We start from the raw sequence: 25576 nt of genomic DNA, 5'->3' as shown, positions 1-25576 counted from the left end.
GGCATCGGTTCTCGAGCCCACTGACAGCCATCCGGTTTTTGGCCCAACAGCTGCCGGCCCATTTAAAAATTTTTTTTCTTTTTTTTCTCTTCGGGACCTCTGACTTAATATTGCCATGATATTATGTCGGAGGGTGCACAGAAAAGCAGTTTTTACTGCTTTTCTGTGCACTTTCCCGGTGCCGGCAGAGACTAGCGCCTACCTTTGGGTCGGCGCTAATTCTTAAAGTAAAATGTGCGGCTTGGCTGCAACATTTTACTTACTGTATCGCGCGGGCATACCTAATAAGGCCATCAACATGCATTTGCATGTTGAGGGTGCTACTAGGTGCCGTGGGTTGGACGCGCGTTTTCCTCCCCTTAGTGAATAAGGGGTAAGGGAAAACGCGCGTCCAAGGGCACTGTACTGTATCGGCCTGATAGTAAACCGAGCAGCAGGATTCAACAACTGAGTATCTATGGCAGTTGTAGGGGAAGAGCAGGAAGTGTTTCTCTGCTGCGCTCCTGTCAACGTACAGCAGGAGAGTCCTGCCCCTATTGCACCACCATTGAAAGGTAGTACTAATTAGTCCTGGGGGAACTCTGCACTACTGCGGAGCGCAGAATTCCCCCGCACAGAATTGCCAAATTCTGCGCAGAAAATAGCAAAGGAGACCCTGGCATGCCACGAACGGAGCGTGCAAAGATGAAGGCCCTCGTGGGCCGTGGGACATGCTCCGTTCGCGGCGAAGATGGAAGGCCCCCATGTGCCACGAACAGAGTGTGCTCTGCTCGCAGTAAAGATAAAGGCCCCAGTGAGAGACAATGGGTGAGAGAGCGAGCATGGGGGGATGCTTGAGTGTGGGATTCAGAGAGAGGGAGCCTCTATAAGGAGATTGTGTAGGAGTGAGAGAGAGAGAGAGAGAGAGAGAGAGAGAGAGAGAGAGAGAGAGAGAGATCGGGAGCTCGTGTGTATGTGAAGGTGCTAGTCTGTGTGAAGGGATTGTGTATGTGTGACAGAGCACAACCAACAAAGACTGAATTACATACTCTGAGAAAACAAATAAGCATGGGTGTAGCTTGCTTATTGCAGCGGTTACTACCCCTAACTAATTAAGCTTGATATTTCACTTAGATGCAGTTCCAACACTGCTCTCTACATTAATGGTGGGGGTGGAAGGGAAATAGAACCAAAAGGTTACTAAGAGCCAAGAGTAACATAAGTATGAGAAAAAAAAAAAAAGTGTGAAACTTGCTGGGCAGACTGGATGAGCTGTTTGGTCTTCTTCTGCCGTCATTTCTATGTTTCTATGAGAGAGAGTCATAGGTAGCCTGTGTGAGGATGTATGTGTGAAAGAGAAAGGGAGCTTGTGAGGGTGTGTATGCAAGAGAGGGGCCCTGTATGAAGGGATGTGTGTGCGCGAGAGAGTGAGGTAGCCTGTATGTGAGAGAGGGAGGGACAGAGGGAGCCTGTGTGAGGGGCAGTACTGAGAACGGGGTCAAACTCTGGAATTGGCAATAGAGTGGAAAGGTTTGAGCCTAGAGATAGAGGGGAGAGATACTGGCAGGTGGAGGAGTTGGGGCCTGAGAGGGCAAAGTGGCCAGGGGAGTAAGGAGAGAGAGAGTGGAAGGGACACTCTTACAGTGAATTTCTAGGGAAATTCTGCATCTTTAAGTAATTACATTTTAAATTACTGTAATACAGAAAAAAGTTAGACTGTCATGTAAATTGTGTTATTTTGACCAATATAAAGTTTGCAGAGTTTAACGTTTTTGTGCGCAGACCTTTAAATGTTTTTGTGCAGAATTCCCCCAGGAGTAATTGATGGAGGAGGATTCCAGAAAGCATGAGAGAAGCAGAGAGGAATCTGAGAGGTGAGGGCATGAAAATTAAATCGGAGGCTGCAGTTTATCGCAGCAGAGGCCTGTACACATCACTGTAGCTCCCCGTAATTGAAATACAGTTAACTTTTCAGGGGGTCTTCTTTGTAAGTACTGCTGCCTCAAGAGACTGCAAACTCAACCACAAAACCCAATCCCTACCCGGCCTTGTCAGGCAGCTGTTGCATATCTCATCTCTGATCTTCCTACCTCTGCTACAACTGTAAGCCAGTGCATTATCACTTCTGTGCTAAGCCCATGGGGGAGGGGTGCGATATAACAAACCATCAGGCCCATGCGGAAAGGTGCATTCTGGCCAACAAACACTTTGCCCACATTTGATTGCTCATATTGTGAGTGCAAGCATTACTGCCGATGCAGTGAGGAGTTTTAAGCTCACAAAATGTGCGTTTTAAAGAGGGAGCACCCACTTAGCACCCTCGCAGGGAAATCCAGTAAAGTAGTAGCGAACTGCACCAGATAAGTCAGTACCACCACTTACCTGAAGCTGATCTGCCTGTCAGAGATGCCCACTGTCCTTCCAGAGTTAAAATGTGCTTTTGAAGTGTGCCAAACGCAGATTTTACAGGCTGCGCTATATCGGGAGTTAAAAAGTTAATTCTGAGACTGTGCACTGAAATCCAGCATACAGCGTTTTAACACCCAGAATGCTGCGTCAGCCTGCACCTCAGAGTGAGCTGCTATCTGGAGATATGTCAGCTCTGCTGTGAACCACAGACCATACCCAATCTCCAGTTTCACGTTCCTTTTTTTAATTATTAATTCAGATTCCATTTTTCCTTCACTGATACCTTTATCATTTTGGTCGCCCTTCTCTGTACATTTTCTAATTCTGCTAGATCTTGAGATGTGATGACCAGAACTGCCCACAATACTCCAGATGAGGTTGGCCCATGGAGTGATACAGAGGCATTATGATATTCCCTGTTTTATTCTCCATTCCTTTCCTAATAATCCCTAGCATTCTATTTGCTTTCTTGGCTGCTGCACATTGAGCAGGTTTCAACATATTTTCAACAATGACCCCTAGATCCTTTCCCTGAGTGGTGACTCCTAAAGTGGAGCCTTGCATTGTGTAGCTATAATTTGGGTTACTCTTCCCTAAGTGCATCACTTTGCACTTGTCCACGTTAAATTTTGCCATTTGCATGCCCAGTCTTCCACTTTTGCAAGGAAGGCATCACTAGCAGACAGAGGGAAATATCATCACCTCTCTACAGGTCTCTGTGAGGCACCACCATGACTAGTAGATGTCTCCACATCTGCATACAACAGGATATTAATAAGATGGAGGCAGTTCAAAGAATGTATTCTAATACGAGCAGTAGGTAGAGAAACTTTATGGAGTTAAAACTAGAAAGGAAAGGGAAGATTTCATGCAAGATTTTAAATACCAAGCAGGCTTCATTAAAGTCTCACAAGGAATCATTTCCCACAGAAGGAGAAGTTGAAGGACAAGGGAGTGACCTGAGATAGTTCTGAATTCACAGGAGGAGGAATGGTTTGCTTGCAACTTTCTCCTCTCAGTCACACACAAGCTCACATATACACATGCTTTTTCTCTCACTTAATAGGCTCTTAATCACACATTTACACACACTATCTTTTCACTTACACACACACACATGCTTATATACATGTGTCGCGGGCACCTCTGGAGTTCTCACCAGCGAGATGTAGTTCCTTCTCTCACAGGGCTGTCCTCCCTCTAGGCATCACAGCAAGGCTGAAACGGCTGGGCTCTGCTGCAAATTCAGACACTCTGGCATTTCTTTAAAACAGTTAGGAGCCAACCTTTTGAGCGAGGTTTCCCCTTCTGTCTCGGACTGGCCCTCATCCAGTCAGGTCTTTTTACTGAGCTCTCACCGAGAGGCAATTATCAGTTCTTCCCCCTCCTCCACAGAGGAAGGATTCACAAACAAACATATAATAGTTTATCAAAATCCAGGCTTTTTGTCCTTTCCTAAGATTGTGCAGAAATTGTAATTCACTATTGCCTCTGCACTGAAACCGAAATGTCTGTAGTCAGGCTTCTAACCTTGCACTGACTACCCAGCGTGGGGATCCAGCATCAACTCACCCCTTCTCCCCTACCTGTCTCACCTCTATCTCTTGCGGTAATCAACCGTGTCCTCCGTATAAGTGTGTAGTGAAACCAGGTAACACCACCGCTGCATGACACACTCATTCCGTCTCCATGTCAGACCCAGATGAATCCTCAGAAGGCAGCTCCCAGTCCATCTCCTCCTCACTCTCCATGCTACTGCTCTCTGAGCTTTCTTCCTCACTCCTGGACACACCCTCGGCTTCCCACAGCATGCTCTCAGCTGCCTCCAATTCCTCCAGATTACCCTCGGCTTTCACCTCAGCCTCCTTCTGGTTAGGAGCCTTCCCCTGCCGCTCTGGGATTCTGGGAACTGTAGTCCATACAGGGTGTCTCCACGCCCCCTGCTGTTTCCCCTTGGTATCTTTGGACCACTGCTTAGCGGGGACCTGCAGAATATCCTGCCGTGCTAGGAGTTTGTTACTCTTCTCCTGACATATCCCCCCCCTTTTGAAAACGCTGGAACTCCGAGGATTGGGAGTTGCAGTGTTCTCCTCCAAGCGAGATAAGAAATCTGCATTTATGTGCTCTTTGCCCGCCCTATGGCGCACTTCAAACGCATAGGCCTGTAGGGCTAAATACCATCGGGTTAACCGGGCATTAGAATCTTTCATTTGGTGTAACCACTTCAAGGGGGCATGGTCGGTCACGAGAACAAATTGTCTACCTCCCAAGTAATACTTTAGCGATTCCACCGCCCATTTCACAGCTAGACATTCTTTCTCTATTGTAGCATAATTTTCTTCATGGGGATGTAATTTCCGGCTTAAATACAGAACTGGGTGTTCCTCCCCCCCTTCGAGCTGGGACAGTACCGCTCCTAAACCTCTTCCAGAGGCGTCGGTTTGTAACACGAAGGGTAAAGCAAAGTCCACTGCCTTTAGCAGGGGCTCTTGGCATAAAGCCCGACGAAGCGTCTCGAAATCCTGGGTTGAGTCCTTGTCCCATATTAACTTATTAGGAGCTCCTTTTTTTAACATATCGTTCAGGGAACAGGCCGCTTCTGCGAAATGAGGTATGAACCTCCTATAATACCCTACTAGACCCAAAAAAGCTCTCAGTTGCTTCTGCGTTTGGGGTAGCATATAGTCTCTTATACTTTGCACTTTATCCAGTAATGGCTTTACTACTCCCCTTCCCACTATATGTCCTAGATATTTCACTTCTCTTTGAGCCAGCTTACATTTTGTGGGATTGGCTGTTAAACCTGCCTCTCTCAAGGACTGCAGTACCGCCGCGACATGGCCCAGATGGGTTCCCCATTCTCTAGAAAAAATAACAATGTCATCCATATATGCCGCGGCGTACTTTAGATGGGGCCGAAGCACTCTATTCAGCAGGCGCTGACAACTTGCGGCTGCCCCTTGTAAGCCAAAAGGCATTCTTACAAATTGGTACAAGCCTCTGGGTGTAGCGAAAGCTGTCTTCTCTTTTGAACACTGCTCTAAGGGGATCTGCCAATATCCTTTGGTTAGATCCAAAGTAGTGAGATACTGGGCTGTACCTAATTTCTCCACCAATTCATCTACCCGAGGCATAGGATAGGCATCGAAGGTAGAAATGGAATTAACCATTCTGAAATCAATGCAAAAACGCATGGTCCCATCCGGTTTTGGTACTAATACCACAGGACTACACCACGCGCTGTTGGACTCCTCAATAACTCCCAGTTGTAGCATTTCCACTACCTGCTGCTCTATCTCCTTCTGCATGGTTTCTGGCAAGCGATAAGGTCTTCTTCTCACCACTTGACCCGGAGGGGTATTAATGGTGTGCGTCACTAACTTCGTGTGCCCTGGTAACGGGGAGAATACATCCTGAGCTTGGTCTATTAACCTCCCTTTTGTATAATCAGAACCCTGTTTTGTGGGGGTTCGCCGATTCTCCTGTCGTGGGTTCCGCTGGTAGAGTTATTCCCCTCCTTTTCGGCTTGTGGAGGGTAAGTGTAGGCCGCCGTATAGTGCGGACATTCACTACGGTAATGCCCTACAGCCCCACAATGATAGCATCTCCGGGGTCCGGCCATACTACTCCTTACTGGCCCTTTTCCTTTCTCCTTATCAGGAGGCCCCTCACGCCGAACTCCAGCAGGGTTAACTCGAGGGACACCTAAACCTTCTTGTCCCCCATTACCAGAGGCTTTAGGTCCTTTGTGCTCCTCTACCCTCCCTTTATGGGCTGAAGCTTTTATCGTAGATTCGGATTCAAGATACCTTTCCGTATTTATAATGGCCCTTTCCAACCCTCCGGCCCCTTGCCGTACCACCCAGGTTCTCATTGGCAAGGGAAGCGCCTCTATATATTGTTCTAGTACCACCATTTCTATTATCTTGGAAACCGATTTGCCCTCTGGTTCTAGCCAGCGCTGAGCTACATCTTTTAGCCTTTGGGCTACGGCCCTAGGGCGCTCATTAGGTTTTAGGCAAGTTTCTCTAAAACGCCGTCTATAGGAGTCTTGTGTTATACCTAATCTATCTAAGATAGCGGCTTTAACTGCTGCATAGTTTAATGCTTGTTCCGGGGTCAGGGCTCTATAAGCAGCTTGTGCTTCACCTGTTAAACATGGGGCTAGACGCGCTGTCCATTGTTCCCGGGGCCAACTGGCCACGCTAGCCACCCTTTCAAAAGTTACTAAGAAGGCCTCAGGATCGTCCCCAGGTCCCATCTTTTCCAAATGCAGTTTCTGACCCCAGTCAGGCCGGCTTTGTCCTGCCGTATGCACTCCCCTTTCTGTGGTACCTGTGGCTTCCATAGTAGCCTGTCCCTTTAGAAGTTGCAAAGCTTTCTGTTGCTCCTCCAATAACTGCAATAAGGGTCTCTGTTGCTGCTGCTGAAGGTCCATGAATTGATGAAGCATCTGCTGCATGCCTTCTTGCTGCTTTTGCATTTGGCTTGCCAGCCATGTTAGGATCTCCTCCGATGCCATGTCTGTAAAGAAAGGAAACACAAAAAGGAACCCAAGTGCGGTTGTATCACACAACAACCCTTCCCCTTTTTAATTCGGTAACTCCGGTTTTGCCGTGCCCACTGGAGGGGTTTGGCCTCTTACCGGATATTCCTTTTAAACAGCACCCTTTTTTTTTTTTTTTTTTTTTTTCTTTTTTCCTTTTTTCTCTATCCCGCCTCTTTAGTGCTCCCTGTGCACCTTTACCTTAAGACAGTTTCATCAAGCCTTTAGGTGCACTTTCACATCCAATCTTCTGTGGTAAGCGAACTTCAGGATCCCACTGCTGCCACCATTTTATGTCGCGGGCACCTCTGGAGTTCTCACCAGCGAGATGTAGTTCCTTCTCTCACAGGGCTGTCCTCCCTCTAGGCATCACAGCAAGGCTGAAACGGCTGGGCTCTGCTGCAAATTCAGACACTCTGGCATTTCTTTAAAACAGTTAGGAGCCAACCTTTTGAGCGAGGTTTCCCCTTCTGTCTCGGACTGGCCCTCATCCAGTCAGGTCTTTTTACTGAGCTCTCACCGAGAGGCAATTATCAGTTCTTCCCCCTCCTCCACAGAGGAAGGATTCACAAACAAACATATAATAGTTTATCAAAATCCAGGCTTTTTGTCCTTTCCTAAGATTGTGCAGAAATTGTAATTCACTATTGCCTCTGCACTGAAACCGAAATGTCTGTAGTCAGGCTTCTAACCTTGCACTGACTACCCAGCGTGGGGATCCAGCATCAACTCACCCCTTCTCCCCTACCTGTCTCACCTCTATCTCTTGCGGTAATCAACCGTGTCCTCCGTATAAGTGTGTAGTGAAACCAGGTAACACCACCGCTGCATGACACACTCATTCCGTCTCCATGTCAGACCCAGATGAATCCTCAGAAGGCAGCTCCCAGTCCATCTCCTCCTCACTCTCCATGCTACTGCTCTCTGAGCTTTCTTCCTCACTCCTGGACACACCCTCGGCTTCCCACAGCATGCTCTCAGCTGCCTCCAATTCCTCCAGATTACCCTCGGCTTTCACCTCAGCCTCCTTCTGGTTAGGAGCCTTCCCCTGCCGCTCTGGGATTCTGGGAACTGTAGTCCATACAGGGTGTCTCCACGCCCCCTGCTGTTTCCCCTTGGTATCTTTGGACCACTGCTTAGCGGGGACCTGCAGAATATCCTGCCGTGCTAGGAGTTTGTTACTCTTCTCCTGACACATGCTGTCTCACAAACACAGACTCATTCACACACTTACACACATGCTCTCTCTCATTTACTGACAGGCTCTCAATCACATACATGCTCTCAATCACACACAGACATATGCTCTCTCTCACTTATACACACAGGCTCTTAATCATGCATACATGAGCTCTCACATACAGGTTCTCATACACTTACATTCATGCTCTCTCACACACAAAGGATCTCAATCACATACACATATTCTCTTTCACACATACAGGCTTTCAATCACTCAACTACATACATGCTGTCACACACACACAGCCACACGAATCTCAAACATATGATTGCTCACTCACTCACTCTCCCCCCACCAAACTAGTGACAGCAGCCTCCTCCACTCCCAGGCCTCGCGGCCTCAAGAAAGAACTCATCTGCTGCGGGGGCTGACATTGCTCCTCTGATGCTCTGCGCCGTGCTACTTAGTCTTCAGGCCGCGCCTCTTCTTCAGGCCGATGATGCACGCACTAGCATGGTCTCTTCTTCTGGCGCACGAGGCCGCTGCACATCACTTCCTCTTCCCGGCCACCGCGGGGGAGGGGAAGAAGAGACCATGCTGATGCCACCGAGTTCAGGTCTCCTGCTGCGCTCTGCCAAGGCTATCAGCATTTTACGCCCAGGTGGAGGAGGACATCTTATTTCGCTGGGGCAGGGGGAGCAACTTGATTCTTAGTGTTTGGGTACTTGCCAGGCTCTTGTAGCCTGGATTGGCCACTGTTGGAAACAGGGTGCTTGGCTTGATGGACCCTTGGTCTGACCCAGTATGGCAATTTCTTATGGGTCAGCGGGGGACCGGGAAGTGTGGCGATACACCTGCGTGTGCTTGGTGACATACCAGTTGATAACCGCTGGTCTTGAGGGTAGGCCTAGTAATAGGGAGTTGCAGTAGTCTAAGTTTGAAAATATTAGTGTTTGTAAAACACTGCGGAAGTCCTGTAAAGTTAGTAATGGTTTCAGCAGATATAATATTCTCAGCTTGGAGTATCCTGTTTTAATTAATTTGCTTATATGCTTTTTCATTGAAAAAGTTCTCAATCTGTGTTCCTAGGTCCCGTACTTGATCTGAAGGTGTAATGTAATGTAAAAATTTCCCAGGCTTAGGGTTGGTGGTTTGATTACCATGGAATTTCTCCTTAACCACACAATTTCAGTTTTGTTCGGTGTTTAGTGTTAGGTTCAGCTGAGATAATATTCTCTTAAAGGAAGGCAATACAATAAAACCTATCACTGTCTTTCAGCCATGTTTCAGTAATGCAGAAGATAGTAGGATTTAGTTCCTCTAGCAGATCATTTATCAGTGGTATTTTCTTTGACAGTGATTGAACATTTAGTAACAGGAGAGTAAACAGACAGGAAGAGATTAAAGGAGAGCTGTTACTTATCGTGGGGTAGATCAGCTTTGCATTCTCTTTGCTTGTGTTTTGAGGTTCTCAGAAGATTTCCATATATTCCTCGTCCTGCGATGGTTTCAATGAGGGTCGGCTCCATAATAACTGTTTGGTAAGGGCGATATTTAAATATTTACTTCAGGCGTCACTTCAGGGGTGCACAAAGGGGCAAGCTCCTTTGTTATGCTCTTTCATGCTCGCACCTCATGGCGCAAGAGCCTTCGGCGCTGCCACCGCGGTTTGGTGGTGTTAGTGGGCAGCCAGTGGGCGGACTATGGGGCGTAGTGGTCGCATAGGAGCCGGTGAGGAAGGCGCTTCCTGCACATCTGCCGCGTTGCCCCAGGAACTGGCAGCCGACTTAGTATGGTTGGGCCAGGTAGGCCCTGCTTCCTTCCCACCGTGCTCCCCAGCTTTCAAACAATTCTACAGTCATTATCAGGTCTTGATTACTTCAATTAATTACTGCTCGGTGTGCCAAACAATATAATAAGACCTCTCCAACTACTTCAAAACTCAGCCGCCAGAATACTAACAGGTCAGTCTCAGTATGATCATATTACGAAAGTGGTAGCTTCTAATTCAATATAGAATCCAGTTCAGATCCTAATAATTCTCCATAAGGTAATCATGGCTAGGATCCACTTTGTGTTTACACCCCACAAAGAACACTGCATTCTGCTAATAGTCTATTGATGTTTCAACAGTCCGGCAGGCACATTTAGGTGAAGTAAGGGCTAAACTGATAAATATTTGGTCATTGAATTCCGTATTAAGAACTACTGTTGAAGGAAAATTCTTTTGAAAAGTCCTTAAAACCTGGCTATTTGAAAAGGCATTTGGCCAAGAATTCAATTTATAATTATCCTACACGAGTGCTGATGATAGATCCTATTCCACCAAGTTGGCTAGGTCTCAGCTCAGCTTAAATGCAGAACAATTTAGATCAGCTCATTTTCTAGAAAGGTTAAGATGATTCCAAATTTCACATACATTGTTATATTAGTTTTTATTATGATGTATGTTATTTTATGTAAACTGCTGCAATATTCATAAACATGAGGTATATAAATAATTTTACATAAAGAAGAAATCGCCATACTGGGTCAGACCAAAGATCCATCAAGTCCAGTATCCTGTTTCCAACAGTGGTCAATCCTGGCAAGATCCCAAGATCCTTCTACACTGGTTACCCATCGAATTCAGGATCAAATTCAAAATTCTTTCCATTATTCATAATTTATTAAATGACAACACCTCAACGAGGCTCAGCTCCCAATCACGCATCTATAGACATTCCAAGAACTTACGCTCAACCCAAAATAACTTTCTACAAGTTCCTACTATCAAAATTGCCCGACTAGATATAACGGGACGCCGTGCCTTTTCAGTAGCTGGCCCGCAACTTTGGAATTCCAACTCGGTCTATATTAGACACCTAAATAGCAAGACCAAATTTAAAGAGAGCTTAAAAACCTCTAAGTGCGCTTTTTAACATCCATGAGGCCAATTAATCTCACCTCTCCTATATTGCTTTTTTGAATCGTGTCAAGCTCCACTGTTCTCGTTCCTTCCCTCTTTCTAGAGCTTTTAATTTGTTGTTCATTTTATTTAAGAATATATTGTCTATTTTTTTTAAGTTTCTCAAAGTCTTTTACCTTGTATTAAATTTAACTTTGTGATTTTATGTATACTATATTTTAAACAGTTTTCATTACATATAGTATAAAAAATTGTATATAAAATATTTTAAATAAAAAAACAGTAGATAGATCCCATGCTGATAATGCCCAAGAATATGCAGTGGCTTTCCCCACCTGGTTAATAATTGTTTTTGGACTTCTCCGGGAACTTGTTCAAAGTTTTAAAACCAGTGTGAACAGTGTTTGTTAGATCCTCCTTAAAAGCTCAGGATCAGTCATTTAGCCTTGCCAACTTAAGCCACAGAGAGGAAGCAGTTCCATTCTGAGGGCGCTCTCCATAGAAGGGGATAGAAGCTAGATCCAAGGAGAACACAAGAGTCTCAGGGAAGAGAAGATGCCTAGGGAAGGCCAATAGGTCTTTTGCTTTGAGAAGCAGAGCTGCCTTTGCTAAGCTTTTTATTAATCACAAAAAAAAAAGTCAGAGTCCAGCCCGAGTGTTTTCTAGCCTGCCACCAACCATTCAATATCACATATGTCGGTTCAGGGATTTCTGTGCTAAGCCTTGTATAGGCAGAGAACCACACCAAAAGGAGAAGGAAAAAGAAGGGAAATATTTTTTTCTTTCTTGGGACTGGCTGCAGCTGTGGCTAGAGATTATTTTACAGCAGGCTAAGGAGTGTAGCTCCACTTGGATCTAATGAGTCACAGCTGAACAGCACTCAAGAACATAAGAGCATAAGAGCATGCCATACTGGGTCAGACCAAGGGTCCATCAAGCCCAGCATCCTGTTTCCAACAGTGGCCAATCCAGTCCATAAGAACCTGGCAAGTACCCAAAAACTAAGTCTATTCCATGTTACCGTTGCTAGTAATAGCAGTGGCTATTTTCTAAGTCAACTTAATTAATAGCAGGTAATGGACTTCTCCAAGAACCTATCCAATCCCCTTTCAAGCAAAGCCAGGAGTTATTTTGTGTTTTGGTTTCTCAAATGATGTACTTTTGAACAGGGCAGACACTTTCCAGAACGTTAACTAGCTTCAGTCACACAAGATAACATGGAGAGATTACCCACCAGCCTTAGCAAAAGAGGAGCAGCAGCAGCTCCAGAAATGGGTTCAAGCCCTACATGAACAGTGTGGCCAGCAGCTGGGGGCACAGACACAGATAGCCCAAGCAATACAAGCTTCCACAACACAAAACAACCCCTGTGCCTCCAAGTGAGGTTTAAAATGAAGTCAAGAGAAGACTTTGGTGTTTTCTTAAAGAGCTTTGAAAGAAATGCCTGCATGATTGGCTGGCCAGAAGCTAGCTGCACCACCTCCCTGGCAAATCTACTTTTTGACAAGAGCCAAGCCAACTTTCAAGCTGCCAATTCTGAAGGGAGAGCCAAATATTTGGATGTCAAAGCCACCATCCTGGAAATGTACAGGATACACAATGGAAACATAGCAGCAATAGTTCTGGAAGAGCAACCAACAGTCACGAGAAACTCCACAAAGTCTATTCCATCAGCTAAAAAATGCTAGATAGAAGTGGCTACAGCCAGAAGCCTCAAGTTAGCTAATCTGATCCTCCTGGAGCATTTTCTGGATAGGCTGGATGACCCACGTGGAACTAGGTGTGTTGGCACCAGAGGTTCACCCTGGAGAAAGCATTAGAAGTGGTGGATGCCTTCTATCAGACTCAATTGATGCCAAAATTGATGAAGAAGCTAGAAAGCCAACCCACACAGGCTCCCTGTCGTGACAGGAGAGTGCAGGACCCTAGCAATGATTCTCAGAGCAGGACAGCTCCGATTCCATATTCAGATCACAGATCTTAGACTCACTAGATTGTTTTAACTTTGGGAAGAGAGGCCATTTGGCAAAAGTCTTCGCTACAAAAGGAGCAAATTTATGGAGGTCATTCTCATGACAGACAACACTAGAGGTTAAAATACCCATTAGCAAAGGAAAACCCCCAAAAGGGGGATAACATAAGAAAAAGGAGCTGATAATGCCCCTATACAAGTCTCACCTGGAGTACTGTGTTCAGTTCTGGAGACCGTATCTCAAAAAAGGATAGCAACAGGATGGAACGGTCCAGAGAAAGGAGATGAAAATGTTATGGGGTCTGTAACAGAAGACCTATGAGGACAGGCTAAAAGGACCTAAACATGTATGAGAGGTGATGCAGAGAAGATAGGATACAGATCTTTCCACTGGATAGGAAACTGTAGAATTAGGGGGGGGGGGGGGGGGGGGGGGGGGGGGGTCGTCACAAAATGAGACTCCACGGAAGTCAACTCGGAACCAGCATCAGGAAATATTTCTTCAGAGAGGGTAGTGGATACCTAAATGCCCTCCCAGAAGCAGTGATAAGGATGAAAACAGCAAATGACTTCAAAAGGGCATGGGATGGGCACTGTGGATCCCTAAATGCTAGATGTTGGATATGAATAGAGAGGACATGGGTGTAACTTGTAAGAAGCAGCAATTACTACCCTTAACAGAAGCCACGGGGGTAACCTGCATGGAACAGAAATTACTACTTTGAAAAAACTTGCTGGGCAGACTGGATGGACCATTTAGTCTTATCTGCTGTCATCACTTTGTTACTATGTATGTATCCCTGGATCAGAGGCTAGGAAGAGGACTTCAACAAACAAGCAGCGAGATTTCCATTGTTTTCCCCTTTTGCTCCGTGTGAGCTGGGCGGGAGCATAAAGGAGGAGAGTTGCCTGTATGATAAAGAAGAGAACAAAGAAACCTTTGTAGAAAGCACTGACGTTAAAGGGGAACAGGCCCTGCAGATGTGTTCCTATTGTGGAGTGAAAGAGCATGGTGTCAATAACTGTCCCTGGCTTGAAGATAAACACTGGGAGCACATTTTTTGAGGAAGAATGGGAGCACAATAGAGCTGTAACTTTGTGGATATTCCCTATTTGGGACTTAAGGACTTTGTGATCCCAGATGAGCTGGATAACTCGCTACTCAAGCTCTGGCAGGATGCAGAAAGGCTCTTATCCAGAATGATATACCCACTCTGGGCTAAATCTATTACAGGAAGGTGGCATCACTCGCCAGCAACAGTACCCAACCACTCAGGTTTTACTGACGAACTCGAGGGTGGGGGCAAACCTATGTAGAAATGGGTACAGTTCCAAAGCTTCCATACCTGTCGTTCTGGGACAAGATTATCCTCAGTTTGATACTCTCTGGGGCTAGCTGGCCAGCCCAGAACGCATAGAAGCTTCTTCACAGGACAGTGCAAAAGTATACCGCATGGAGTCAAAGACATCCAAGGCCATGGAGGAAGCACCCAAGAAAAAAATCTGAGTGCTCTCAGTGTCAAAAGACAGTCATGGACTTTACTGTTTTAACTTTGCGTGGTGACATGTTTCAGACGGAACGAGGGGTATTCCAAGAACACTTAGCTGATCCTCAGCCAATGTTTCATATAACTGCTTCAGGGATACTTATCTGTGAAAAACCAAGTGCTCCGGCAGGACAGATCCCAGCTGTCAGGATTTTTTTATTTACTTTTGATTATTAATGGAGAAATTACTTACCTGATAATTTTGTTTTCCTTAGTGTAGACAGATGGACTCGGGACCAATGGGTATAGTGTACTCCTGCTAGCAGTTGGAGACCGATCAGATTTCAATCTGACGTCAGCCCCTAGTACATATACCCCTGCAGGAAGTGCAGCTCTTCAGTATTCTCCTCGAAAAGCATTGTGGATATATGTGTGACTGACTGATTGATTAACTTAATAATTTCATAACTTAGTTAAAACTTGATTAACTTGATCTGGTTGATTGACTATAGCTGGAGACCGCCAGTGTACTCAACCGGAAAGCGTAGACACCCAGCAGGGTGGATGCCCTAGTTAAATGAAAACGTGGCTTACCCTTGAATCATTTGAAAGACCATGCGTAACGGCAGCCAAGGGTGGGATACTGAGTCCATCTGTCTACACTAAGGAAAACAAAATTATCAGGTAAGTAATTTCTCCATTTCCTAGTGTGTAGCAGATGGACTCAGGACCAATGGGATCTATAAAAGCTACTCCCGAACCGGGTGGGAGGCTGCCCGTGACCCACTTAGAATTGTCCTTGCAAATGCTGTGTCTTCCTGAGCCTGAACATCCAGACGGTAGAATCTGGAGACGGTATGGATGGAGGACCATGTCGCTGCCCTGCAGATCTCGGCAGGCGACAGCATTCTAGTTTCTGTCCAGGATATTGCCTGGGCTCTGGTAGAATGGGCCTGGACCTGTAGAGGTGGTGGCTTGCCAGCTTCTACGTAGGCTGCCTCGATGACTTCCTTGATCCAGGGGCAATGCTTGCCCGCAAGGCCGCTTCCCCTTGTCTCTTTCCGCTGTGAAGGACGAAAAGGTGGTCCGTTTTTCGTACGGGTTCCGACATTTCCAGGTATCTGGATAAGAGTCTGCCGATATTGAGGTGGCGCAGACTACGGGCTTCTTCCGAATTCTTCAAGCCATCCGTCGTTGGTAGCGAGATGGTCTGGTTAAGGTGGAAGTGTGAGACCACTTTGGGGAGGAAGGAGGGAACCGTGCGTAGTTGGATGGCTCCCGGGGTGAACCTGAGGAATGGCTCACGGCAGGACAGTGCTTGTAGTTCCGAGATGCAGCGGGCTGAGCAAACTGCCAGCAAGAACACAGTCTTTAAGGTTAACCGGCGAAGGGACAGTCCTCGGAGGGGTCTGAAGGCGGTTCCCGCTAGGAAGTCCAAGACGAGATTGAGATTCCACAGAGGTACCGGCCACTTTAGTGGTGGACGAATGAGTTTGACTCCTTTTAGGAAGTGTGACATATCCGGGTGAGAGGCTATGCTGTCGCCCTCGCTCTTGGAGCCGTAGCATGACAATGCGGCCACCTGTACCTTGATGGAGTTGAGGGACAGTCCCTTCTGTAGCCCATTCTGTAGGAATTCCAGGATCACGGGAACTTTAAGTGAGCATGGCTTGATGTTGTGATCTTCGCACCAGGCTTCAAATACTCTCCAAATCCTTATGTACGTTAACGATGTGGAGAACTTGCGTGCTCTGAGGGTGTCGATTACAGCCCCCGAGTATCTGCTCTCTCTCAGGCGGGACCTCTCAAGGGCCAGACCATAAGATAATTGAGCTGGGTCCTCGTGGAGGACTGGACCTTGTTGTAGCAGGTCCCTGTGTGGAGGCAGGGGTTGGGCGTTCCCTGCCAGCAGCCTTCTCATGTCTGCGTACCAGGGTCTTCTTGGCCAATCTGGAGCCACCAGAACTAGTCCCCTGTGTAATTGTATCTTGTGAATGATTGCGCCCAATAGGGGCCACGGCGGAAAGGCGTATAACAGGGTCCCTGGTGGCCAGGTCTGTACCAGGGCATCGATCCCTTGGGACTGCGGTTCCCGCCTGCGGCTTAAGTATCTGGACCCTTGGGCATTGGATCTGTTTGCCAGAAGGTCCATGTCCGGTGTGTCCCCCACCGATTCACTATCGGTGGGGGACACACGGACATTGGAAGGCTGCGGGCGACATCCTCCATTCTCCTGGGTCTAGACTTTCCCTGCTGAGGAAGTCTGCCGTGATGTTGTCTTTCCCGACGATGTGGACGGTGGAGATCTCCTGGAGATTTGCTTCTGCCCACGCCATCAGGGGGTCTATTTCTAGGGACACTTGTTGGCTTCTGGTTCCCCCCTGTCGGTTGATGTAGGCCACTGTTGTGGCGTTGTCTGACATTACTCTGACCGCTTTGTCTCTGAGGCTGTGAACGAACCACAGACAGGCTAGTCTGACTGCCCGCGCTTCTAGGCGATTGATGTTCCATCCCGCCTCTTCTGCGTTCCACTGCCCTTGGGCGGTTAACTCCTCGCAGTGTGCTCCCCATCCTCGTAGACTGGCATCTGTAGTGAGTAGGGTCTAGGTTGGAGAGGATAGTCTTGATCCTCGGCTCATGTGGTTGGCCTGCAGCCACCACCGACGCTGGTTCCGGACTCTGCCTGGGAGCGATAGACATACGGTGTAGTTCTGGGCCCGTGGGCTCCACCGTGATAGAAGTGAGTGCTGTAGGGACCTCATGTGGGCTCGCGCCCATGGCACAACTTCCAGTGTAGATTCCATCAGCCCAAGGACTTGCAGGTAATCCCATGCTGGGGGACAAGGATTGTTCAAGCAAGGTCTGTAGCTGGTTCCACAGTTTTAATCTCCTTGCGGGGGTCAGGCTGACCTTGTCTTCTTTGGTGTCAAATCGGACTCCTAGGTATTCCAGTGACTGTGAGGGTTGTAGGAAGCTTTGTTTATGTTGACCACCCATCCTAGGCTCTCCAGTAGAGATATGACTCTGCTGGTTGCTTGGTGGCTTTCCTCTGGTGACTTTGCTCTGATCAGCCAGTAGATTTTTCAAACTACAAGTCTTAAAAAGACTGAGACCACTCCTTCATTTTCAAGATTTCCGAGCAGTTTTACAAGCAATCATTATCACCAAAATAGATTACTGCAATTCACTTCTACTGGGCCTCCCTGCTAACGCCACAAAACCTCTACAGATGTTGCAAAACGCCTCAGCAAGGATCCTAACCAAGACTAACAAAAGAGAACACATTTCACCCATCCTAAAAAGCCTACACTGGCTTCCTGTCAAATTCAGAATACTTTTCAAAGTGCTCTCAACAATCCACAAGGCACTACATAACATTGCCCCACTCGAGCTCAAGATCCCTCTCCAACTCCACACCTCTACCAGACCAGTGAGACAAGCCTACAGAAACAACCTTCAGATCCCACCGATGAAGACAGCATTAAGTAAAAGAGCATTCTCCATGGCCGGTCCCAAACTCTGGAACGCTCTCCCATCAGACCTCAGATTAGTGCAATGCTCCGTTATATTTAAAAAAAGACTCAAGACTTGGTTATTTAACCAAGCATTCTCATAACATCAGCCAGCGGAATTTCCCTTCCAATGATCCCTTCATTGGTAACCCCCTAGAGAACTCTATAGGTCATCTCTAGAACCCCCCAGAGAATTCTCAGGTCATCTACGAATCTTTATGCAGTCTAAAATAAAAAAAAACCTAGTCTTATGCCTAACACCTGTTTCTCCAGCCTACAGTAGGCTCCGTATCATTTACGTTATGTTATGTTATTAACCCCATATATCTGTATCCAAGTTCTATCTACCTGTTCATTGTAAGACATCAACTTGTCATTGTTATTGTTTAAAATGTAAACCGAATTGATCAGTAATTCTGTTACTGGAAAGTCGGTATATAAAAGTGCTAAATAAATAAATAAATCTAGGTAAGGGTGGATGAGGATTCCTTCCTTCCTCAGTGTTACCGCCACCACTACTATTACCTTGGTGAATGTCCGGGGTGCTATGGCTAACCCGAAAGGTAGTGCCCGGAACTGGTAGTGACGGTTCAGGACTTTGAAGCGTAGGCAGCGCTGGTGTTCCTGGTGAATTGGGATTTATTTTATTTAACATTTTTATATACCGGAGTTCAAGTAGCAAAATTACATATCACTTCGGTTTACATTATAACAGTAACAAGCATGTAAGAATGCGGATACATTAAACAAAGGAAGTAACATGGATCAACGGAACAAGGGGATAAATAGCTGAAAATAATAGAATAAAAAAACGATTATTTACATGGATCCAAGACTCATCCTGGCTCAGGGTCTAAGAGCATACTGGATAAACTTGGGGTCAAGGTGCGATGTGCATCAGTATTAATGATCAACTACAGAGATAGAATGCTAGTCAGAAAGATAGACTCTTAGGTGGTATGAAAAGCTTGTTCATACAGCCAAGTTTTAAGTCTCTTTTTAAAGGTATTTGGGCATAGTTCCATCCGGAGTTCAGGTGGTAGAGAGTTCCATTGTGAGGGGCCAGCTGAAGACAGTGCTCGTTTTCCTAAGGAGGTTTTGATGGGTGGAGCAAGGAGAGTGTCTCTGTATGCTGCTCTCACTGGTCTGGAGGGAATATGTGGTTGAAAAGGAATGTTGAGCTCCAGTGGAATGAGCTTGTGAATGGCTTTATGTATGATTGTTAGTACTTTGTACTTGATTCTAAACTTAATTGGGAGCCAGTGTAGGTTCTTCAAGATTGGGGTGATATGGTCTCTTTTGTTGGTCTTGGTCAGGATTCTAGCTGAGGCGTTTTGAAGCATTTGTAAGGGTTTAATGGTGTTGTTTGGGAGGCCGAGTAGAAGTGAATTGCAGTAGTCAATTTTAGAGAAAATGATTACTTGTAGAACTGAAGGACAGGTCTCAGCCATTTTAGGATTTGTAATTTAAAAAAGCCATCCTTGGTGGTGTTGTTGATAAATCTTTTTAGGTTTAGTTCATTGTCCATAGTGACTCCAAGGTTTCTGACTTGAGAAGAAAAGGGTGTTTGACTGGTGGGGTGTGTGTTTAGCATTGCCTGTTTGCATTCTTGTGAAATGCAGAGTATTTCGGTTTTATTGGAGTTAAGGACTAAGTTAAGGCTCGAGAGGAGGTTGTTGATGGATAGAAGGCAGTTGTTCCAGAATTCTAAAGATTTTTGTAGAGATTCTGTAACTGGGATGAATATCTGCACATCGTCTGCGTATATGTAGTGAGATAATTTTAGTTTGGAAAGGAGCTGGCAGAGTGGTAGGAGATAACTATTGAAGAGGGTAGGGGATAATGCGGAGCCTTGAGATACTCCTAGAGAGGAGCGGACGGGGTGTGATTCGTTATTGTTGATTCTGACCTTGTAGAATCTGTTTTGTAGAAAAGACTTAAACCAGTTAAGAGCTGTGCCTTTGATGCCAATGTCCGATAGCCGATCCAAGAGATTTGATTGGTTCACCATGTCAAAGGCGGCTGATAAATCGAGGAGAATGAGTAGACCAGATTGTTTTTTTTCCAAGATTCAATAGCATAGTGTTTGTTAGCGAGATTAAGAGAGCTTCAGTGTTTCGTGTTTTGCGGAAGCCGAATTGAGAGGGAGCTAAGATATTATTATCATTCAGGTATTCCGACAGTTGTTTGTTAACAATTTTTTCTAAGATTTTGGAAATGAAGGGGAGTTTAGCGATAGGGCGGTAGTTGGCAGGGTTGTCTGGAGCCAGGTCGGGTTTTTTTAGCAGTGGTTTTAGAACTGCAATTTTCAAGGAGTCAGGGACGAAGCCTTGCGTTCATGAACAATTAATGATGTTGGCAATTGGCTTGGAAACTGTTTCAGAGATGGCGATGAGTAGGTTGGCTGGGATCGCATCGGTAGGGTGCGAGGCAGGTTTGATCTTCTTTAGGACTGTTTCGATCTCTAATGAAGAAGTCAGCTCGAAGGTTTCAAGGTTAGTGTTTTGTTGAATATGTGCAGAGTAGGGGGGAGGAGGAAGGAGATTATTATTGGCCTTTAAAGGTGTGATCAGGTCGGTTATTTTTTTCTTGAAGTGGCTAGCTCTGAGGCTTTGCTGGCCGCTTGGTCGTCGGGGATGGTCGTGGGAGAAGGTTTGGTGAGTGATGTGATGATTGAGAATAATGCTTTAGGATCGTAGATGAAGTGGTGGATTTTTTGTGAGAAGAAATCCCTTTTTGGGAGCAGCTTTCTTATTGCGGTGGTTACTACCCCTAACCAATTAAATTAAATATTTCACTTAGAAGCAGATCCAGCACTGCTCTCTACATTAATGGTGGGGGTGGATGGGAAATAGAACCAAAAGGTTACTAAATGCCAAGATTAAGAGATAAGCATGAGAGAGTGAGAGAGAAAAAAAAGAAAAAAGTATGAAAGCTTGCTGGGCAGACTGGATGGGCCATTTGGTCTTCTTCTGCCATCATTTCTATGTTTCTATGGATCTGCTCTAGGAACACTGCTTTTGATATATTCATAAACAACCTGGAAATGGGAACAAATAAGGTGATCAAATTTGCTGATGACCCAAAATTATTCAAAGTTGTTAAATCACAAGAGAATTGTGAGAAATTGCAAGAGGACCTTGCAAAAATGGGGGACCAAGCATGCAAATGGCAAATAAAATTAAATGTGGAAAAGTGCAAATTGATGCACTTAGGGAAGAGTAACCCAAATTATAGCTACATAATGCATGAATCCACATTAGGAGTCACCATTCAGGAAAGGATCTAGGCATCATTGTTGATACTACATTGAAATATTTTGTTCAATGTGCAGGAGCAGCCAAGAAAGCAAATAGAATGCTAGGGATTATTAGGAAAGGAATGGAGAATAAAACAGAGAATATCATAATGCCTCTGTATTGCGCCATAGTACAACCTCATCTTGAATACTGTGTTCAGTTCTGGTCACCACATCTCAAAAAAGATATAGCTGAATTAGAAACGGTACAGAGAAGGGCAACCAAAATGATAAAGGGGATGGAACAATTCCCCTATAAGGAAAGGCTAAAGAGATTAGGACTCTTCAGCTGGGAGAAGAGACAGCTAAGGGGAGAAATAATTGAGATGTATAAAATAATTAGAGGAGTGGAATGAGTAAACAATTGGTCATTTACTCTTTCAAAGAATACAAAGTCTAGGGGACAGACAATGAAGTTACTAGGTGATGCATTTAAAACTAATAAGAGATAATATTTTTTTTTGGTCAATGCATAATTAAGCCATTGCTAGAGGATGTGGTGAAAACCATTAGTGTAGCTGCAATTAAAAATGATTTGGACAAGTTCCTGGAAGAAAAGTCCATAAACCATTAAGGAGGTGGAATTTCAGAAGTCTACTTCTTATTCTTGGGATAAGCGGCTCAGAATCTCTCTACCCCCTTGGGATTCTGCCAGCTACTTGTGACCTGGCTTGTCCACTGTTGGAAACAGGATACTGGGCTTGATGGACTTTTGGTCTGACCCAGTATGAAAAATGTGATGTACTTCAGAGCTGATCAGATGTGCCATGGGAAAAAAAGTCACCATTGCCTGATGTTCAGATGTAGGCCAGCACCTAGCAGCAAGAGACACCATCAGAGGCTCTTAAACTGACAGAAGCTCTTTTCTGAGAAATTTGTGTAATCACACATACCTCTTTTCCTTGCTATAGGTAATTAATGGGCAGCATGCAGGGTAGGGATAGCTGGGACCCACTTTGTGCAGCACATACAGTTTGCACAGTACCATCCCATCTTTCCTATCTGAGTTCTTCAAGACTCTGTCTTATTCCCCAGGCTGAGTGAGGTAGGGAGATAGTGTGCACCAAGCACTAGGTGTGACTCGGAGTGTTGGGAGCAGCAGCAGCCAAGGTAACTGAATTGACTGTCCACACCATAGAGACTTCTCCCTTCTCCTGACGGGTTTGTGTAGGTCTTCAACCACCCCTCTCCTTTTGTTTTAAATTTGGAAGAGAGAATGGTGGGGCTTTCAGTGCTTCCCTAGTTCTTCTTTTGACCTTATGAGTCCTCTCTACGTCTGCACTACCTGCTCCGTGGAGGGTTTTTGTTACTACAGATATGCCATGGGCAAGAAAGTTGTGGGAAATACCATTCTAATTTTTCCTCATTGTCACTTAAATGCAGCACCAAGCACTGATCCCTTGTCGCACCCTGTTGGTCGCTCTTCCTTCCCCAGGATGTGCCCCACTGTCTACCTCTCTCTGAGTTATAGTTTGTTTCTCTCTCCAGCCTCTCTTTCTCCCTTCTTAGTAGCCTCTTCCCTCACCAGTCTCTCATTCTTGTCCATGCAATGTGTAGCAGAGGATCAACTCAGGGGCAGTAGCAAGCATTGGATGCCAAATTTTAGATGCCCAGGGATTTTTCCACACTTTGGTGAAGGGCTTAAACTGCAGCTGAGACTTGGAACTGTCTGTCAGAGGAGCCAAGGGGGTCAAACAAGTTACTGGGAGAAAAGGGGAGAGGGGCCTGGCAGAGGATAATCAGAGGAAGACCCATTTCTGGACAGACAGTGGATATAGACTGGATGACTCCCAAGTCTCCTCCTTATCTAACATTCAAGGTGTCATGGTAATAAGAGATGACACTTCTGACAGGGTACAAATAATTAAAGGCAGCAACAAAATATCAAACTAGGTGCTGGAGTAGCAGAGCAAACCTACAGGGACCTCAGGGGCTATAGCAGGGTCCCCCCTCCAGTCAGTCATTGGTTTTCCAGGACACTTGTTCCAGATCTACACGAGGTGTATCTGCAGGACTGCAGCCAGGCTACCTTGGTTATCTTGAAATCCAGGCCTGGTGGGAGAGTCCCAAGGAAGGCATGCTTAAATTATGATCTCTTCAATGACTGTGACAAAGGTTGTAATGTAATCATGTCCCCAATGGGGTCAGGTACAGCATCAACTCCCCATATTAGCCTCAGGCAAAAGATGGAGCAGTGAACCTCCCCAGTGCCTGGATCAGACCTTATTGTTGCATCTTTGCCAAAACTAAGGCAAAGAAACAACTGTTAATCTTGCATTACTAGAATAGCTATTTCTCACAGAGACTATCAGGACAGGATGGTCCATGCAGATTAAAATTGGTCTCTTATGTTAAGAGTATTTATTGGCATAGTTTCAAAAACAATGGCTTTCATAGCTGCATTATACCTAGGAAAAACTGGATTTCATGCAGACTGCGATCACTTATCTGACCAACATGAGAATCCATCAGATGACATCCAGTACATGAGCCTTCCAGACCACACAGCTCACCTTAAGCTGGTCCTATATGGTTTCAGGTAATCCCTTTGACTAAATCATCCAAGAGCCCAATCAATGGACTCAGACAGTAGAGAGTTAACTCGAAAAGTGAAGTATTTCTGAGGCCTGAAGCTCAATGCTTAGATTGCTTGAATCTAACAATAAGTTCTAGTCACATTGCAATTATTGGAAACAAGAGACAGATATGACCAGAGCACTTCAGACAGAAGGGAGGGGACCCGGGCACCAGGGAAAACGGCCATACACTTATGGGTCAGCACTCAGTGGCGCAGACTGCAAGCATGCCTCACATAGAGAAGGGGCACTGGGGAGATCAGCACACGCTGCCAGCATCAGTCAATATACAGGGCAGGGAACAGGAAGCAGCCCTAGGAGGGAGGGCACACACTTTCAGACCAGTACTCAATGGCACACATTGCCAGCACCCCTCCAAAATGGAAAAAGCACCTGTGGCTCAGGCCAATCCAGGGCTCTCCTCTGAGCTGCTTCCAGCTTTATCTTCTCTGTTTCAACCACCACGGGCTCTCAAGCTCTGCTTCCTCTCCTCTTCTGCTTCCACCCCCACCATGTCCTGACTCCTTTCCTCTATCTTTACCCCCAAGCTCTGGTTCCTCTTGTCCTCTGTCCTCCAGCCCTGCCATGCTTTGATTCCCCTCCTTTTCTTTTCACACCCCCACCATGCCCTGACTCCTCTCCTCTCTCTTTTCTCCCCAGCCCTGGTTCCTCTTCTCCTCTTTTACGTACCCCCCAAACCTCCTTCACTCCACCATGCCCTAACTCCTCTCTGTTTTTTTCTCCCTAGCCCTGGTTCCACTTCTCCTCCTCTACCTTCCACCCCCACCATGCCCTGATTCCCCCCTTTTCCTTTCACCCCTGCCATGCCCTGACTCCCACCATTCCTTGATTCCTCTCCCTAGCCCTGGTTCCTCTTCTCCTCCTTTGCCCTTAACCCCTGCCATGCTGTCTCCTCTCCTCTTCCTTTCACACTCCCAGCCTTCGTTCCTCTTCTCGTCTTGTAAGTATCCCCCAAACCTGCTTCCTCTCCTCCTCTGCCCCTCCACCCCCCACCATGCCCTGACTCCTCTCCTCATCCCCCAAGCCCTGATTCCTCTTCTCCTCCTTTGCCCCTCTCGCTGCCCGGACTCCTCTTTCTCTTCTTCCTGACCCCGACCTGAAGCCCTGACTTGCCCATTTATTAATCGCTCCCCCCTCATGGCCTGCCTACTTCCCCCCTCTCCTCACCCCGCTTGGCTGTGCCGGTTCCTCCCTCTCCCCATGCCCCCTGGGTCACTCACCATCGTAGTAGTAGCAGACCTTCTTCTTGCCGCCGCCCTGACTGTAGGCCATGGAGCCGGCGGGAGACTCGGGACAGAAGAACGATGAGCCGGGACCGGAGAGCGGGAGGCGGGAGCGTGCAGAGAGCCAGGAGCGCGCGATAAGGGGCGGGAAGACGTGGGAGCGCGCGGGAGAGGGGAGGGGCTGGGAGAGAAGCGCGCGACGGAGAGGCGGAGTTATAACATTCAGTGATGCGTGGGAGGGGAGTCGAGGAAGTGCGCGGCGAGGGGGCGGGGCTAGAAGTAAAGAAACGCAGGAGGGGCGGGGCTTGAAGACACAATGATGCGCGGGAGGGGCGGAGCTATAAGGTCCAGAAACATGCGCGAGGGGAACGTGGAGGAAGAGGCGGAGCTGTGAGAACCAGGAACGCGCAAAATCAGAATCTGGAACCTGGATTGTGCAGGAGGGGAGTGCGCGGGAGAAGT

The 25576-nt window shown here is 46.5% G+C and overlaps 1 protein-coding gene across 1 annotated transcript in view; it reads right to left on the bottom strand.

The window, feature by feature from the left end:
• Positions 1–25327, bottom strand: part of HDAC2 (histone deacetylase 2) — a 148728-nt gene extending 123401 nt beyond the window's left edge. Inside the window, exon 1 of the mRNA XM_029595238.1 lies at positions 25112–25327. Within this exon, the coding sequence (XP_029451098.1) occupies positions 25112–25163 (52 nt within the window). The 5' untranslated portion in view covers positions 25164–25327. The remainder of the gene's footprint in view (positions 1–25111) is intronic.
• Positions 25328–25576: the final 249 nt, after the last annotated feature.

This window comes from Rhinatrema bivittatum, chromosome 3 (assembly GCF_901001135.1).
Source record: "Rhinatrema bivittatum chromosome 3, aRhiBiv1.1, whole genome shotgun sequence".
Taxonomy (NCBI): domain Eukaryota; kingdom Metazoa; phylum Chordata; class Amphibia; order Gymnophiona; family Rhinatrematidae; genus Rhinatrema; species Rhinatrema bivittatum.
Note: the sequence above shows the minus strand (reverse complement) of the source record. Positions and strands in the feature narration are given on the sequence as shown.